Here is a 20,142-nt window from a genome sequence, read left to right on the forward strand (position 1 = left end):
AACTTCACACATTCGTTTGGCGGTTTTCCGTTATATATATGTATAACGGAAAACCGTTAGAAATTTAAAAAAAAAAAAAAAAAAAAATCAATTTTTTAATAATTTTTTGTATACAATAGTTAATCATACTAATGGTCGAGTAGAATAATAATGGAATAGCTTATATCAAATCCACCTATCCATGTTTTAGGACATTCGGCTGAACTGGTTAAATACCAGTCAACATCAAGGCATCATATTATGATTAACATCATTCCAATATATAGATATAACTCGTTGATCATTTATCTTGTAGATCATTGTTAAATATATTGTTGTAAGTTATTGATTTAAAATTAACGTAATAACCATAAGTTATCCACAACAAATCTACACCATCTTATCATTGTGCAGGATTATGATGTGCATTGCAATTTGCAACTAAATATATATATATATTTCATCTACTGAAGTTTTGTTTTGTTTGATTTATTTGATTTAAACATATTTTTATTTGTAGCTGAACTTTACAAAGGGATTGGGCACAAGTTATACAACTTATATAAAGCCCTTTCCCGATATAATTACACATAATCATTACAACAAGATGGCATATTTACATATTTACATATTCAAATTGAGAGAGAGAGAGAGAGAGAGAGAGAGAGAGAGAGAGAGAGAGAGAGAGAGAGAGAGAGAGAGAGAGAGAGAGAGAGAGAGAGAGATACATATCTATATATCCACCCAAGCATATTTAGATAAGAGATAATCTTCACCGATGCCGACAACAGAAGTATGCACAAAGCTTGCTGCTGGTACTATTGTTCATCACTTCCCATGCCAATGTTTCGTTCTCCTTTCACTCCGTAGGCCTACTTTCTTGAATATCCGTTTCTCTTTTGTTGTCGACATCGGAAAAGACTAAGTATATTCAATTGATACTATATATAATTTTATTATTATATATACACAGTAGAAATAATGAAATCAAAACGGCATTTCTATTATTCATTATTTCTACTATTTATCTGAGTGACTTAACAAATTCTTAAATTTTCATCTTGCAATAAATCATTTCTTCCGTGTAAAAGTAACTGCAGATCTAGTGGAATATAGTCATTCAGATCACGAAACAATGCTATTCTCTGGTTCACATAATTATTACAAGCAAAGAAAAAGTGGTATGCATCTTCAATTGGATGTCCACATTGGTACTGACTGTAATTAATCAAATTTACTCTATATAGGTCATTGTTAAGTGTGCTGGATTTGTTTCTTAGTCTAGCCTGTAATATATTTAATTTTCTATCACCGAAAGGATAATATTTAGGAAATACAGTACTGTTTTTGATGGATTTTTTTAAAGGATGGATAAGACACACTATTTCTGATTTCAAGATCAAGTCTTGTTTTGTTTGTTTTTAGTTTTTGTTTCTTTGTTTTTGTTTTGTTTTTTTATGTTGTTTTTAAATGATCAAATCAAAATAATCAAGCATGCTGTAGAAATCCAACGGCTATAAGCTCAAATAGTCATCCCCTTATATTGCAAGTCAACCCTTCAGTTTCGAGGATGAATCGTAATTAGTAAACTGTTAAAATCTGTTATGTTTAATGATATCTCATATAGGAGATAAGTATAATATCTTAATATTTTATGTCATAAGGGAAAATATAAGATGTTGAGATTTTTTTTCCCGCAATTTTAACATAATATAAATAACCGAATACTAGAAAGATTGAGAACAATATACATGATTCATCGTATTTATATATGTTTTTGATTATTTACTTATCATGTTTATGATATATACTTAATTAACTCGTATTTCAGTAATGTAACATCAGGTAAAAACAGATCCAAAAACATTAATGCCGACATTAACTGTAGATTTGCATACACATGCTATATTTTTTTCTAAACACTGGTAATTGGGGTAGCCAGTGAAACATCGTTTGTATGTTGCGGTTATGTCCCTTCCCGGAAGTGTCTCAAACTGCCTAACTGTTGCCCTTCCCGACAGTGTCAACAAAGTGCAGGTGCGCTGATGCATGGTATTTAGTATTCTATTAATTATTTACGTCGGTGTGAGAGGCCGTTGAACACCAACATGTCGACGTCAAAGGAAAACATGCAGGTAAGTGAGATAGTTAAGTAATATTATGCTCAGGTGTAACGAGAAGTGTATCTCACGTTGATTTAACATGCTAAAATAAGGTATATGTACAGGGCAGGTTTAAACCATCGGAGAGGAGGGGATTTAAAGTCCTGTGTACACAGACATATATCCACACGACTGTGATACATTATTGACTATTATGATGTCCAAAGAACTGTGCGTTATAACATTGAAGAATTTGCTAGAGAGAGATGTAGATATAATACAGATGTGTATTTTGTTTTGGATCAGGGGAAATGCATATAATTTAGATCTACATTCCAAATGAAAACCTAATATGTACATGTTACAATTGTATACACAGGGAAATTAATGTTCAGTCATTCTATGCACATGTTCGGCTCTCCAATACATGAGTTACCTGGTAGGTGGTATATACATTGTATATATATTGTAATTATCACGGATCAATAATTGCCACGATATATTTGTTTGAGGACAATGTGACACGTCAGTGTATTATCTATTTACTGCTGAAACTTGAAGTGTTTCTGGTATGAATCCCATTGATTAACTACTAACGGCATTTTCTGACTATGCTTGGGACAATGAACTGTGCTGATAGCAATGCATGGGTTGGGAGTATCCGTACAGTATACAATACCCAGACCACTTACAGTGCTATTCAAATCATCTATATCATAACATATTGTTTGGTTTAAACGATGTGACTTTTTATCATATGTTTAACCACACAGAGTGTTATAAAACTACCACACAGTACTCGATCGAACGGTTGATAATCTCTCTCACTCTCGAAAACAATATATATATATATAATTGAATATATATAAATATTGGCTTAATGGTGTTTATGTGTTTATTTTACACGAATTATTTTACATAAATCGTACGCTTTCGCAATAAGTCAATCTTATCGTAATTAGATTTTAGAAATTAAATTGAAAAGGTATATGGACAAGGTTTAAAAGTCAAGTCATACTTTAATATATAAGGGAGTGAAACGGTAATGTGTTGTTAGGTATATCACAATGCTTCAGTGTGTTTGTTCAATAAGTGTAGGTTTTGTGAAATATGGGGCCAGATAAGGGGTTCATATTTCTCTCTGTCATCTCCCTATACACCGTCTTTGTATCATACATCCATATAAAACTATACCGTATTGCTTTTTAATTCCCTCTATAAACATAATTAATTTCCGTCCCTACTGTTGAATTCGAGAAAGTCGAAATATCCCTGTAAAACCCCATGCTTCGTTTCCGATATGCCTGATTCCTAATTTCAAAAAACTTAAATATGACTGTTCCACGGTACAAAACATAGCAAAACGCCACCAAGAGGAAACAAATTACCACACCACAAAAACTTAACGTGTAGCATTTAAACAAATTGTTGCCACTCCGACACATCCAGCAGTGTGGTTTGAATGTTAGGGGGTGATATTTAGAAAGGATGTTTCTTCCAGTACGAAACAATGGCACCATTGTTTTCTACCGCTAACAAGCGGACCCTGTTTATGCGGACGTTTAACTCGGCAATGGCCGCTTTGTGTATTGGGCACAAAAAACGTACAGATCGGTATTGTCGATAAAGGTTATGGAGGTACTTATAAGGTCTTAAAACTCAAAACAATGGACGGTTAATACTGATATTTAAATCTCTTTTGTAGTTGTCAAAATAAATTGAAAAGTTTACGAATAAGTTCAAACATTTAAATCAGTGTTGTAAACTTATTGGTTCTATTTAGGGTTATAAAATCTATATGGATTATATTAAATCCAGCCAATTAAATGAGAGTGCGCCAGGAGAGGGACTTGTTAGGCAGGGGCTTATCACCTCCATACTCGATCCAAGGCTTGGGTGTGCAGTAAAAATGTTTAAACATTTTTCGATATTTTCGTATTTTCAGATATTGGTATTTGTTCCTTGTCGCTTGCTTACATACATGTCATTTTCATATAATGCAGAATGAATAGCTTATCAGAAATAATAAAAACAAAAAACAAAAAAACAAAGAAACTACCTGACCAGAATATATCTGTGCCTTCATAGGATTAAACGTATATAGATGGTTATTTCGGATAGATATAAATGCCAAACTGTCTGAAAAGAAATTGATCATTTACCTGATTGGTACCCTTTCTCATCCTTCCTTGCGATATAAGAAGATGCAGAGAGCTTAAGTTGCAAAAATTTTTATTAATTTTCCATTGATGCGCACACACAACATCCGTGTTTCACTTCTTGCCATACTCAATTAAAATACGAATTTATTTTACCATATACAAAAACTAAAGTTGATTTGAAAAAGCTAATGCTTGCTTATTTGTAATACTTTACTGATTTTATTTCTGTCATGATTTTAAAAGTTTTTGTTTTAAAATACTCTAAAAATTGTTCTAGAAAAAACAACTCTTGTCATTACAGTGCAACTTCCGAAAACCGTACCTTCTAAAATACATACATGCATGACTTCCGTGGATCTTAATTTCAAACATCAGTCCGTTAGTGATAGCATTCAAATTGGAACAAATATATTTTCATTTATTTTCTAATTTAGTAGCTGAGTATTTTTAGTGAACTTTCATATAGACATACTATCTTAGAGGGGAAGTTATCAGTCTTAAAGTATAATTCTGGATAAACATTGTTTACTCTTCCGTCTTTTCTTGTCAGTTTTGTTTATGTAAGATAGACTGACATTTTAACCATGTATATTAATATGTACGTGCCTCCTGTTTCCCTGTTTTACTAACATGCAGTCCGACTCGGAAGGCCAGGATGTTGATGATGACCTTGGAGGAATTCTATCGGTAACGATTGTTGCCTGACCAGCGATAGTGTATTGTATCTAGTACACGAATGTGATTGACAGATACAGACATCGTAGTGAATCAGTAGTACTAAATCATCTGTATTACCTGTAATAATCTGTGGTTTAAATGACGCACTGTTATGGTATTAGACATCTATATATTTATGTAGAGTAACGTCCGTAAAAAGTAGAAAATGTCTAATTAATTCTATAGCAGTTCAAAACGGTGTTTCATTTGGAAAATGTATTTCCATTCACGCAATGAAGAATGAAATTAGTTTGGTTAGAAAATTTAAATGTTGGCCATTGACAAAACTTGGGGAAATGTGTTGTATTTACCTGTAAAATTACCATTAATCAATTTGTTTTATTTTATTTTGATACATGATTACCAAACTAAATCCATCATTCTTTATGGTTGTTTATTTCTAAAGATTAACAATGAGTTCACAGATATCATGAGAGTGGAATGTCCCCAGACGAAAATAAGATTGATTCATTTCAGAACAACACGACATTGTAGGAAACTCCTAACGTATTGAAGGGGGTACGGCAATGTAGTCAGTGACTGTACCATCTGATAGTAGTAGTTACTATAGTTTAGTTTTAATCCAGTATGTGTCATTAGAATGACTTATATATATAATCTATGTCAACTCGTATAACCAAATGTAGTAGTTAGTGTACAGCGCTAAAATAGACTGCGAGTTTACCAGGCGGCTGCGCTCTAGGATTTGTTGCATGTATAACTAGAAACTTGACTCAAAACTTTTTGATAAAGGTTATAATTCATACCTTCTTGTTTTCACTGATATCCGACACGAACCAGGCTTGAACTATCTTCATGCTGTTTATATCATTAACATCTCATTTTCTACACGTATTGGTCATGTGACGTTTCTAAAAACCATTTGGAAGTTTGAACTAAATGTACCATGGGAAACTTAATCGTTCAGTGACGTGTCATAATTTTTACACTTTACGTCATTCTCCCATTGAATTATGTGCTTATTTACTTTTTCCAATACTTATTCTTGGCATTGATAAAAAAAACTTTATAAAATTCAATTTTCAGTTACAAACTTCTTTCCCCCTTCTACTCCCTGGATCTATTGATAATTTTTTTCTCCATCTTAAAACAGTTGCTAGTTTCATCCCCATTGGGCGCAATGCGTATTTCTGTCGTAAATAATTCACCAGAGGTACACATCTCAGATAAATAGTTATTTAGTTATCTTAATATCACCTATAGAAAAATCGTAATGTTTTTTTAGTGATGTTAAAAAAATTGACGAAAAACGACGTCAGTCCATTGGAAACAAGATGAAACGTAACTAGAATCGTATAACTAGGCCCTAGATTCATCAATATTCCTTAACTTCAAGAAATTAATTATCTTAAAAAATATATACTTTACCCTATATAAAAACATTTCAGAATTTAAGGAAATTCAACGGCTAAGAATATTTACTTAAATGCAATAAAGGTTTTAATAGGAAAATAACAATATAAAGAAAGGTAATATCGATGAAACTGGGTCCTGAAAGGATAATGGTACGTCATCGTACATACCAACACAATTCGTAGTTTTGAGTCAAAGACGGTATTCATTTGTCCATGCTTGGTCTCATCTTCACCCTGTTGATCTTGGTTACATTAACGACATTATATGGCCATCTCTGTCATTGTACTATAGCCTAATACACATAGATTCATATATCAAAGAACTAGACGGAGATGGGTTGTGTGGTCAGCAATAATTCGTATTGTTTTGAATTAATTCTCCTTGTTATAATTGCGACAAGCGTTGTTTTAACATTTCATTTAACAAATACTGAAAAAACGTATATCAGGAAAAACTCGCGTGATGGTGAACGCTATTTGTAGGATCTTTCCTTTTATATTACACGAATATCGATCTACAGTTTTGTATACTAGTATATATTAACTACCAATCATGGTACATATTACATGTACCAAGTGATCCGCAACGTCTTTTCATCAAATAGCTAATCAAATGAGATTTATCCAATACTCAACACAGAAAGGGTTCACATCGACAAACTACATCATGTAATTAAGATTCGATCTACGGAGTCTTTAGAGTATTGACGATCGAGCTGTTTGTGTTGTATACGGCGAAGGCTTTACTTTAACTTTAATACGATATTTTATCATTCTTAACTCGTTAATAGGCATTCATTGTGATTTAATTATATGAATTAATTTAGAATTAATTCATATCCCATGGGAAAAGATATTTCTGGTTAGTCCAAACAAACTAGGATAGGAGGTTTTATAGTATGAGTAATAGCTGGTTTTTACCACAGGCGCTTGCATAGAAAATATGACTTTCATTTTTTTTTGATATGACAGTGGTATGTGTAATCTGTTAAGTACACAGATTACACATACCACTGTCAAAAAAAAATGAAAATAACATTTTCTATGCAAGCGCCTGTGGTTTTTACTCCACAGGGAAATACTAGTGCCTGAAACACTATGGACCAATTCCATAGTATCGTAGCTGCATGTGTAGTATATATCTATGTACTTGGTTTATTGGTAATTATATTGCTGGCTTAGTAAACGTACTATAGAAGGCCATGTATGTGATATGATATCTTAAATACATGATCATTACCTTGTTCAGTAATTGAAGTTTCATTGCCAACAAATATGGTATATCATTACTCGATAAATAGGCAATGCTTTATACATGTGTGCCCCTAGGGATCACTGCCATTTCTTACCAACACGATTTTTAACCCACCTCTTTGTATACAAATAGTCAAATGATTTATATGATGGTTATTTGTGAATGACGTCCTAGCAATAGTTATGTTCTATGAATGCAGTATTAACAATTGTTAATTTAATTTAGTATTTATCCATTTTTTAGTATACACAAAATTCCTTATTTAGCAAAAACCAAATTTAGTATTTAGTATAGACCCAATTTCTTATATAATTTAGTATTTAGCATGAAGCAAATCTAGTATTTAGCATCAGGGAAATTTAGCACTTATCCTAGACCAAGTTGAAGCGGAGATCAATTTACTCAGTGATTTCAGTATGATTTGAATATGATTATTTATCATTGAGTTCAGCTGATAATATGTAATTAAAGAATGAGTTCCAAATACACAATTACAAAAAGTTATCGTCACAATTGACGTGTATATTGTAAATATGACATTGTTGTAATTTAGATCTAAGGTTAATTATGTGTTGACCTTTGATTTGTATCGCTCATCAAAGTCCTTGAATAGATATCACGAGGGATTCTATATTTAGCGAAGAAAATCCCCTAGAATGTTTTAAATGTTTTTTTTGTTTTTTTGATAGATATTTTTGACATTAATGTTGATTTATTGTTCATCTGTATTTATTTTGATTTACATATTCTTGTTTCCTTGGATGCGAGTTTCTCGCTACCTTTGGGCTCAGTTTCATCAATTTCCCTTAAGTTAAGGAAACTCTTCAACTGAAAAAATCATAGAAAAACATTTACGGGGAAAATCTTATGAATGAAATGGAAAATTTCGAGTTAAGGAGTTTCCTTAAATTAAGGAATATTGAGGAAACTTGCTCGTGGATTGGTTCGAGATAATCTCGTTGTAGTTATAGTTACATTATAGAGTCTTTAGTTTGGTAAAATAGACTTTACTTCTCTGTGCACTCAAATAGATAATGGTTATATTGCGTGTTCAAAATAAAATTGTATTTATATGGTTCTACATGGATATCTTGTTAGATCTTCAAGTATAGTGAATACGTATCAAATGTCGTTCGTGCAAACAGTTTAGAATTATGAAAGTAGAATCACCAAGTAGGTCATATAAACAATATACACGGAGTCTTATTTTCTCCATTGTATTGTTACTAGTATTTAAAGTTTTATACGACATCATCAATATGTCTTTATATTTATAATTAATTCTACCTGTACAGAGACTGCAGGAGGAATTTGACCTCCTGGAGGCGAAACAACAAGATGTTAGGGGGAACTTTAAGCGACTGGAGACAGCCAAAAAGGAGAAAGATGCTAAAGTTATCATGGAGAGTCTATTTGACCAGCTTAAGGAGGCAATCGGCATGTACGATGATGTGAGTACGGGTCCAGAACTACAGACGCAGTTTTAGCTTATATAACCTTGTTAATTACTAGTCGCAATATACCTATCGGCTAGAGAGAACTTCTCTTTCCCACGATCGGTGAGTTTAAAACTAGAAATTCAAAGGTTTCGAGTTCGATCCCTAGCAGAGATATTGAAATAAATTCAATTTTGCAATGTTCTCTATTACACTTACATTCACTTAACGCGTTTGAATTAAATACAATTTCACCTATAGCTACAAATATTCTTTGAAGTTTTTCACAGTATATAAATATATCCTGATAGATGATTGATTTTGCCATTACACGGGTGACGACTGTGAAATCCAAGTAAACATTTGTTCTGTATGTTTACATTTGATATATATCAATTAACAGGCTATTGATGGAACAGTTTACATCCGATTAGTGTTTTTTTTTCTAGGTAGCCAAGGACATGGAAGACATGTTTCATGATGTTCGAAAGAATCTAGGTCGACGGGAGGATGGAAGTGTCAGGAAGTAAGTATGGATTGTTGCCCTTGTCAGTCACTGTCCTAACATGGAAGTTATCATCGCCTGTTTATACATGATGGTATATATATTTATTTAGTAAAGTGTTATACTTATATCACTGTTCTGACAATCTACAAATATTGACTCATGACTTCGATCTTAACTCCTTCAAACCTCTAACACAGATGGAACATAACAGTCTGTAATATAAACCGGCTGTTTGATGCTGATTGTTGTGATATACCTATTTGAATTGACATTCTAGACGACCGCCACTCTCGCCAGAGGAACAAGAATTGACGTATGAACTCAAAGCACAATTGATGAGGAACGTTGAAACGCAAAATCAGAGATTAAAATCAGAAATATCTTTACACGAAAAAATGTCAGAGGCCAAGAATCAGAATCAACAAAACAAAAAGGTGACAGAGGATGCCTCGCTTTCGAAAACAAATTCACTCCGACTCATGAAGATGTTTGAGAAGAAGGCAAAAGATTGTAAGTATGCTATCGTTGCTACAAGGTCAAGATTGTTCTTCCTAAACAATTCAACACATCTTTTACTTCTGACAATTCACCAGTCAGCTTAGCTTTATTTAAGCATTTCCATTTTTAGAACTGTGTACACGTTTTCAGATTTGTTGTTGCTTCAAGAAACATTGGAACAGCAGCCACTTGTAAATGTAGATGTGTTGATATTGAAAGCTGGTTATATACAATTTGTTAATGTCGATATCTGTGATGTTTGATCTTACAGCCGAAACAAAGTTAAAAGACATGCAATCCGAGCTCTCCAAATCCCAACAGTTAGCGAAAAAGTACCAACAGTTATACGAGATGGAAAAGAGGAAGATGGGAGGCGGAGGGGCGGAGGGTCCACGCGTCACGCCCATTTCTATGGAATCTGAAGGGAGAGCCACGCCTAAGATACCAAACCAATCCTCGTATTCCTTCTTAGGTTCAGGCCAACGGGTTAACGACATTGTCCGCAAAAACGAGGTAAGGCGAGACAATTTTGTTGAACTGAAGACACCTTTGCAAACCTATATACATCATGTAGTTGTTTCTTCTCAGTTACAGAATCAAACTTGAGTTAAGCTGCCACCTTTGGATACTCATGAAATATTTTCACATCACATGCGGTCTCCAAATGCACGCATACTGAATGAAAGTCTTTAGTCTTTAACACAGCGGCGGTCTCTTAACAAATGTGATCTCTTATTCTGTTTTATCATCCACAGACAGGTGTTCGGTATAAAACAACTATCAATTATATACCTTTGGTTGGGTCAATATTGTGTAATACCGACCTGGTAGAATCAAATGTTAACTGAGGGCGAGGAATATTATCCTTCATATGACTATGTTTTAGCCAACGAGAATTGAAAAAAATTGGACCATATCTAATACATTATTAGTTATTTAACACAGTTTTAATAACATGGTTTTACGTGTTATGTACACTGTATGTCATTGTTGTTTGTCTGCAGTACGTCTTTCATACGATTAGAATAAATATGTACATGTATATTATAATAAGATATTTACCACCCAATATTTCATTTCTAACTTTCGTGTTGTATATATATCGGTATCGTTTGTTCTTCACACAGGTGTTACTGGAGGAAAATGATGTATTAAAACGGGAAATTCATCGTCTTAAACATGACAACATGACCTTGATTAAGAAGGCTAAGCACGCTATGACTGACAAAGATGGACTATTGGTAGGTACAGACTGTATACAACATACAAATATCTTTGTGGCTCATGTTGGCCTTCGCTATGATGATAACGACAAGTGCAATTTCGCCGCTTTTCATTTATGTAGTAGATTCCTAAGAACACTCAGGGAAATGGAACAGTTTAACGTGCGATTGAATTAAAGACATTAAGACAAATACAACATACACTCGTATTCGTAAAAATATAAGAAGAATTACGATGTCTTTTTGTTTTGGGTTGTAATATAATGTAACTTTTAATGTGTTCACTTCCTTCACAGACACGGCTAGAGACCAGTGAATCGAACAGAAAACAGTTACATAAAAGGCTGGATAGAGAGAAAACACAGGTAAAACTAATTTGTTGTATTAATAAATCCACATTACAGGACCTAGTTTATTTGATCTGGCTAAAAGCCGAAATGATACTGTTGTGCAGTCCCAGAGGATACACAATGTTCTTATAACTATCACTAAAGATCGATTTAGAAAGCATATTCCAATTAATTTGAGGATATGTTTATTTTAACCCTGTAAACGTTAGCTTACACATTTCAATGATTTAAATATTAAGTCTATATGTATTTCATCACGGATGTACTCGTTATTTCAGCATACTATGTTGTCTCGAAGTTTGACGCGACAGGCATCGGACTGGATAGTTTTGAAAAAGCAACTTGCTCAATTTGACGAAGAGTATAGATGGAGTCAGGTAGGTGTTACATAAGAATAAACCAATTGCCATACCAGGTTATCATACAAATCACGTCATGCTATCACGGATTCCTTACACACCTTGCTGGGTGACCTGTGGTCAGTTCTATCAATTTGCATAATATTTTAACATAAAAACTGGAATTGACATATCGAAATACCATCACTAAATGCTTCTTCAATATCAACTGATAGTATCTAACGCGATATCATAAACAAGATTTGACAAACATTGAGTATGAAAGAACTAATATAAAACACGTTCAGCAATAAATTTTAATTTGTCTAAATGAACAGCAACTGATCAAATTCGGTACATGGCATATTCCATCTGACCACACGACATCTCCACTACATCAGTCTGACGGTGTGATAGTGGTTTAATCAAATTTTAATTAACGCTGTGTCTTGTTGTGATGTATCTAACGTATGTAAGATCATGTTAACATTTAACCGTTATGTTCCATTCCAGAGAATTCTCGGTAAAGGAGGCACTAATGTATTATATTATTATTTGCATGTTCAATGCAAGAACATTATTCTTCTCTGCATTCAATTGTCTGGTCTTGTATAAATTCCTATTGTCTTGTACAATATATGGGGGCGTCGTATCTTGAAACTGTGTAATGGTTTATATCATATTTAATTTAGTCTACGGTATGTGATCATATTGTCAAAATTAATGGTTAATAGTCCCACATATAAGAGATATCCGTATAAATGTTTTATATATTTGTTTGTAATGTCACGATGCACGTTCACTTATTTCAAATTATTATCTATAGTTTCCTCACTACATTTCTACTGAGAATTCCATGTCATCTATAAATTAATTCCTAACCTATCTGGACAATAAATAATGCACACATAATCAAACATTTTTTGTAAAACCACGACAGGTTTTGACTCTTTCCATGTCATTATTCCTACTCATCTTCTCACTCCAAATACACAGATTGAGCGTCAAAAGGAGTACGCCCTCCAGCGGTTTGGGGCGATACCGCCAATCCATGTTATGACCCCCATCACTGAGGTGTCGTCCGTCAGTGACTATGATTACGATCACTAGACGACGGTATATATGTGTACCCTTCTTTCACCATTGTTTTAGATAGATAATTGGTACACAATGGAGGTTCTACGCAAATAACAAAACCAAGCTTTGCATGATATCTCAGAAGACAGGTTTCCATGTAATCAATTCAAAAACGACATAATAACAATCGTTTACTTAATGGTATAGTTCGGTTTTATAAGCACCTATTTACAAATGTTGATGTATACTTCATTAATATACAACTTACTACGATACAAAACTGCACTGCATGCTTTATACTATTATTTGAACTTACCTGCATGTCGTATGCACCAGTGCATGTCGTTGTGACGGTTGTTCCTTAGACAGTGCACGAACATTGAATTGAAATAATAAAATATATATTGTGTTTTCTAAAAGTCAGCCGCCCCTTGTTACACTTCGTTTATTTCAGGTGCGAGTTTGGGAAAATCTTGAAGTACTACAAGTAGAAAAATTTACGTAATAGTTGACATCTTAACCAGTGTCGTGATATATACATTTATATATATTCAGTGATGGAGTGTATAGTTAATAAAATTCGGATGCAATTTAATATGAGGTAATTTTCTTTAAAATCAAGAAAGTAGAGATATTTCTTACGTAACAGTTTAACCATCTTTATATATGTGCGTTCTCCATGTTACCAGTTACAGAAAAGCAAGCATACAAACGGTAGAGTATACCACAGCCTTTAGAGTTTAGTCGGCTAGGACATATGGTGTTTTAATAATACTTCCATAGAGACCTTTTTCATTATCCATCTATCGCTTTACAAGATATATCTTGGCGTGATTCCTCTTTCACACATCCAGTATCACTGATGTAATGTTGGCTCATTTTAACAGGAATGGAGGAGATATCTATACCACATTATTTTATGTTATTACCTCTATATCCGGAGATCCCTTTTGGTCAGGGCTAACTCCCTTGGTGTCTTGTATGGTAGAGGTTTTATTTGGGTGAAATTATTATTTATCATTTATCGGGCTATTTATTCAGAGGTTGTTCAGATAAATATGTAGATCACTTATATTCTAACCATTCAATATCAAGATACACAAACCATTTTTTATGTATTCTCTAACAGTTTAACCAACACCGACCACACACTGTCACTTATGAGTGAATCACTTCTACCGGATAGCTATTTGCTCACGCATAGCTATTTGTTGGGAGAGTAAACATCTATTTGAATACATGTATATATGTGGTATACTTCAGTGTACCATTTATAGAAAAATATTGTCAGTAACTTATGTATTTGAACCAATTCCTATATTAAGTGTTATATACCAGTATTAATATTAAAAGTCGAGTTCATATGGCCTTCGATGATCATAAGGCTGGCTATTTCATACAAAAACATTATGTAAAAAAGCAAGAAAACATTAAACTAAATAAACTTCCTTGATGTGAAGGCCGTTAATGATAGTAGCTTTGGGATGAATATGTTGTCATTCAATTTGTGTATTGGCTGATTTTCGTTGCAAGGCTGGCAATACCAAGATAAAGAGTAGTTATGTTGATCTGAGAAAGACCTACCAAACCTACCACCAGGGACAAAGGGAAAATTCGATCATTCCTAGTAGAGGCGGAAAATCACAAAAAGGATACTTCCCGCCAGTCAGTAGATTGTCCTCCAGTGTTTCGACACTGCATAGGGAAAAATCGTCTGCCGCCGATTGGGTGCGGATACCGGAAAGACCAAAGAGGGAAAAATCGACTCTAAATATTGTGTTGCCTAAGGTCAAGGTGTCAAGGTGAAGAATGTCGCACTGTCGTAACGTACACGAGTTACAAGCACGTGAAGTAACAAGACAGTAACAAGACAGTAACAAGGCAGTGAACTAAACCCCACATCAGTGTCCTAAAGACTCACCAACTTAATCTACTCTCATGCAGATGCTGAAGCTAACCTGATACACAAAACTCTTACTGACCATAATATATCGAAACATTTACCTATAATATATCTCTGGTATTATATAATGAAATGTAATGAGTTTATGACAAATGGACAGTATAAAGTGTATACAATACTTCCATCACTGTAGAGTGCGATACTGTCTCCGTTTTGTTTACCCTTCTCGTGATCCATGTGAAGTTGTCTACGACTAGAACCACCTTGGTCTACTCTCAATTACGTTACCCTCTGTCAGAGTGATCCCTGAAATAGTCCTAATGCCATTATCACTCCCCCTCACTGACCTTCACCTTCCTCTCTAACTCATGTGTATGGTGTGTAGTATTGTCACCAAGAATAAGTAACGAATATGTAAATTTAGAACAAGGAGAAATATATTGATTAATTATATATATTATATTGATTTCCTACTGAAATAGTCAATTAAAATTTTGATGTGAATTTTAGACTATCGACCCTGGCCAATACATACGCCGCACTCCACTATTAATGAATATGAATATGACGATGTAGAGTTAAGTTAAAATGTCATGAAAGCTGTTTTAATCTTGAGAAATTAATTATAATTTTTCTGAATAGAGGTTAAACTGACTATAACAATGTCTGTATTATTTGGGAGAATTATAATACATGCTTGTGCCGATTTTGTAAAAGGAAAATTGAGAGTAAACAGACAAAATCATGAACATCCGATACGAAAACGCCTCAAACAGATGTACTGACACAAGGGAAAACATGATAGCAATAAAAATGATATAATTTGCCGTATATGGCATCCGTGATAAATGCCAACCACCACATGTGGCGCCCGCTAAAATATCTATTGGCATATCCATAAAAAGTGTATTAGTGTATAAGCCGCTAATGACGTAGTGAACAAGTTAATTCAATTTCGTTAGCTGCTGAAATATTACTGGCTATAATCCAATATTCTTGTCAAGCTAGACCGGAATTAATATACAATCATGATTTATCTGTAATAAATACGTTAAGTGTTAACATGTAAATTATTTTAATTAAATATATAGTGATTAATTAGACAACGTTCATGCATGATGTAGTGAACGTTCTGCTAATATTGCAATATGTCCGGCTTATCTACTGAAATGTAATGGAATATAGAATATGTAACGATATCCGTTGTTTTCTGTAGTAATATGCATGCGCCACAGGAAAATCATGGTACCAGAAGATCCAAGCTGTAAAATAAGGATACTATATCTATTGTTGCATGTTTCATTGCACGTTTTGCATGTTTTGTTGCACGAGACGTCTCTGTCATTTGCACGGTATCTGCATGTAATATTTATCGCATAATAGCATGAACATCTGTACGCATGATCAGGAGAGTCCATATGTTACTATATATGTAAGGGAAATCGGTTAATGCTAGTTCAAATTCATCTCATCACGTATTATAAAGATACTCTTGACACAGTTGATTATAAAAAAACCTGTATTGTGTCTATTATTTTATTAATGCACCATTTTTGTCTATGTTATAGTATTTTCCAATGTATATCAATATTATTTTACATTTTGATGTGCTAGGTTTTACTTTTTATTAAGCTCAGCGTGTTTTAGTTCAGAATGCATTGTATTCTATGACAGGCGAAACGATTTATAGTAATGAACATCCTTTTTTAAAGTGATATGTAACTATTTAGTGACGTCGATTTCTCCCGTCGTAGAAATCGTAATGTGTGATTATAATGAAACAAATGACAATATCTCATGCCATATTTATGCACGTGTATTACAGGTAGGCCCTGTAAATCCGCACGGAGCAGAACAACGCATGCACATGCACCAAGGGACTAAAAACGTATATTTGCCTAAGAAGATGTTACCAGTGGAATCGTGGGGGCAGGCTAACCAGACAGTTGCTACGCCTTCTCGCTAACTGACACGTGGAGAACAAATGTGGTTTCTTTAAGAGAAGTGTGAAAGGATTTCATTGGATGTCGTTATCCTCATATACACTAGTTTGTGTTGGTCTTTCCTATTGGTCGCACTTTGATCAGAGACGTGCTGCAGTGCGCTCACCAACATTATTTTAGTGCAAACGTGATTGTGTACTACATGACATTAATATTTTGGTGAAGTTGTTGATGGCATGTGCCAGACCTATACATGTAACACATCTGGTATCATAAGGCATCACATATCAGGTAATCCGAAGGTTCTCATTCCTATGCCTGATAAAGGCAAAGAATAACTCGTCGGGTGGTGAGAACCCTTCGGACTATAGGATGTACTCTTCTCGTTATTTTGGTTATTCAATATGCATTTATTATGTACAACATGGATGTTTACAAGAATAATAAGTTTGGTTTATCACAAATGGATCCGGCGATATTACAAAGTTCATTTTGTAACAATTATAGATATCACTATCAACTTTTCACTTATATTGCTTATACCGGATATAACACAGATGTGTCAAAACATAACTCTAACTTATGTAACCCGTATCATTGAATGTTGATATTCACACTGCGACCTTGTACAAAAATAACTGATTGAAACTAATGCTGTTTAATTTACGTACAATTATTTAAATGTTCTTGTTAAATCCAATATCATTACTAGAAAATCATCTTAATTTGCTCAACGTTTATTTTGGAAAGGTTTCATTTTAATTTCGCTGTACAAGTATAATGCTTAACAGTGCGAATGTTATGTAACCGAATCAACATAAAGCGAATGACATGAGACCAAACCAACAAAGGTCGCAATATCGGTGTATTGTTTGTCAGATGGTACGACTATAATTACGTACGGACATTCAATGGCAACACCTGCTTAGGTGTTCTCTAATCACGATAATCCATTGGGGAGGATTACGTTAATCAGGATACTGTACTTTGTTGCGGTATGAAATGGGTATTGTAAGTCCTATCATACTGATTACAATACGTGCGTATACATTATAGATTTTCATGGGTATTTCTTGTCGGGTTAAGTAACTCTTTATAATCGAGGCCGAATATTATTACGTCGAAAATAAACGACCAGTCCTCATAGGAAGCAAACATTAAATATATACCTAAACAATTTCATTGGGTGCATTTTTCTTCTTAATACGACCTTTTTGCATGCTATGAATATTCATCAAAATGCCTTTATTCTGTTTGAAGGCCTTGTGATAGCAAGGGTTGTCATCTGTATATAAATTGATATTTCTTGTGGCATTGAAAGCATTATGGAAATTGAATGGTAGGCCATTTGTGTAGTGTATATTTTTATTGTAAGTGCTTCCATGAGGTATATTTAATCCCTAATAACGTAGATGTGTAAACAATGGGAGAAGAAAGTGTTGTTCGAGAGAGAATTGTACACGGCGTGAACAATGTCACATAGTACCAATGGTTTCCGCAATATGATTTCCTGGTTAATGCGGATGGCATTTAAAAATTGACAGGTTCATTAGTATAGTCCAAAACTGTCCATTGTTACGATAATACTTGTACATCATTAGTATTGGATTTAATCACGATTGTATTTTCTGTCTAAATTCCTTAGTTATAACGACTCGACATCCTCGCCCTATATGTTTCGCTTGTTAGATATATGACTAGCTTCATCTTGCACATTTTAGCTAGTGTAGCTCTCAGCATAACTGGTGATATTTTATATTTGGTGCAGAATATTTGATGTTTCTATAAAACCGTCGAGGTAACGTTAAGTCGGCAACTAATATTTATTTCTCAACCTTCCATTTAAGTCACATATTCATACTTCGTTGATGGCATTGGACTCGCTCTCATCCAATCAAATGTCACTATTTCTGGTAGTTTAGCTGCACGTTAATTGCATTTCAATAACAGGATGATATATATAAATTAAAAACGTAATGTTGTTTTATAGGAAACGGGTCTTTTTTCTGATATACAATGTAGTGCCGAGATCGTCCTATATGATACTTATATATTGTTTATACTGAGTTTTTCTGACTTATATCTGTATTACCTATATACTATATGTAAGTCCCTGTAACCTACCTCAAAGGGATTCCTTAATAAAAAAAACTTATAGGACAATACACTGCTGGGATTATTGTCAAATGTTGCCTTTGTACGTATACTGCTGGAATAGTTTGTCAAATTTTACCTTAAACTGCTGAAAGGGTCTTGTATTACTACTGGACTATGCTGTAGAGGGTTTGCTTCTCTGATCTTCATTTAGAAAATAGAAATATTTCAGGATTTTAAAGTTGAAAATATATAAAATGCGTATTATGACCCGTTTACGTCCGATACGCGACCATTGTGCCACAGTAATTTTGCCGAAGAAACATTCCCATGTTTCAAATCTGTTTCAAATATAGTGTACATTCCAAAGACATGCCTGTAATAGTCTTTCCCATACGTGCTCTATCATACAATGATATTGGAGAGACAAAGACTGTTTATGTAACAGCTCACTATGATGTTAGACGCTCGTTCTATCTGAGTAAATCATGTACATACATTTATTGTTACATTTTGTAAACTTATGTGATCATTTGAGAGAAATTCGGAATAAAAACATGTTCACCAGAAATTGTTTGTTTTCTAGGATTTTGTTTTGAAGAATACATCCAAAAGATACCAAATAATTATGTTATATAGACTATTTTCATCGCTATTATATATATATATTTGTGTGTATATATATAAATGGGACTTAATGCAAGCGTATGTTGATTTTAAACCCTCTTTGCATTTTTTTCTATGACAATGGTCAGCGTTGCTGAGGGGTAATAGTTTCCTTTCAGATAAAGTGATATTTCAAATTAACCGACTTCAAAATAACAGGTGAAACAATACAAAGACAAAGAAGGCATTTGGACGGGGATTTTATTTCACTTCAAATTAAACGATATTTCAACATATCCGATTTCAAATTAAGTGGGTTCGACTGTAATTATCTTTAACATATAACATAAAATCGTATGCCAATGCAGAAGAGTACAATGATGAATGCTTTTTGATAAGATACATACTTAACTGGATGTGAAAAAGTTAATAGAAGGATGACTCCGCCAAGTACTAGGGAGACACTGACGTCATAAAAACATAAATCAGTTCTAAAACATCCTAATCTTAAAATATTATCTTGATTTATGCAATGAGACATACACACTTTGTAAACTGAGGTAGTGTATGATGAG

General features: G+C 33.7%; 1 protein-coding gene across 6 annotated transcripts; it reads left to right on the forward strand.

The window, feature by feature from the left end:
• The first annotated feature begins 1,989 nt into the window (after positions 1-1,989).
• Positions 1,990-19,533, forward strand: LOC117330449 (CAP-Gly domain-containing linker protein 1-like). Of its 6 annotated transcripts, XM_033888740.1 has the most exons (11): positions 1,990-2,114; positions 8,887-9,042; positions 9,477-9,553; positions 9,813-10,045; positions 10,305-10,546; positions 11,161-11,274; positions 11,553-11,621; positions 11,885-11,983; positions 12,458-12,467; positions 13,711-13,735; positions 16,750-16,863. In XM_033888740.1, the coding sequence occupies exons 1-11, from the start codon at positions 2,088-2,090 to the stop codon at positions 16,751-16,753; spliced, it is 1,056 nt and encodes a 351-aa protein (XP_033744631.1). In that variant the 5' UTR covers positions 1,990-2,087; the 3' UTR covers positions 16,754-16,863. The 6 variants fall into 6 exon arrangements, with proteins under 6 accessions (XP_033744631.1, XP_033744630.1, XP_033744628.1 ...); XM_033888739.1 differs by lacking the exon at positions 13,711-13,735 and having other exon boundaries at positions 16,750-19,533; XM_033888737.1 differs by lacking the exon at positions 12,458-12,467 and having other exon boundaries at positions 16,750-19,533.
• The last annotated feature ends 609 nt before the right edge of the window (positions 19,534-20,142 follow it).

This window comes from Pecten maximus, chromosome 7, assembly GCF_902652985.1.
Source record: "Pecten maximus chromosome 7, xPecMax1.1, whole genome shotgun sequence".
Classification (NCBI taxonomy): domain Eukaryota; kingdom Metazoa; phylum Mollusca; class Bivalvia; order Pectinida; family Pectinidae; genus Pecten; species Pecten maximus.

Bases quoted from the DNA above. Each gene is read 5' to 3' on its own strand.
- LOC117330449 (XM_033888734.1), top strand. From the start codon at position 2,088: ATGTCGACGTCAAAGGAAAACATGCAG. The intron at 10,547-11,160 runs GTAAGGCGAGAC...TTCTTCACACAG, and splicing joins ACATTGTCCGCAAAAACGAG to GTGTTACTGGAGGAAAATGA. The intron at 11,984-14,554 runs GTAGGTGTTACA...TTTCGTTGCAAG, and splicing joins AAGAGTATAGATGGAGTCAG to GCTGGCAATACCAAGATAAA.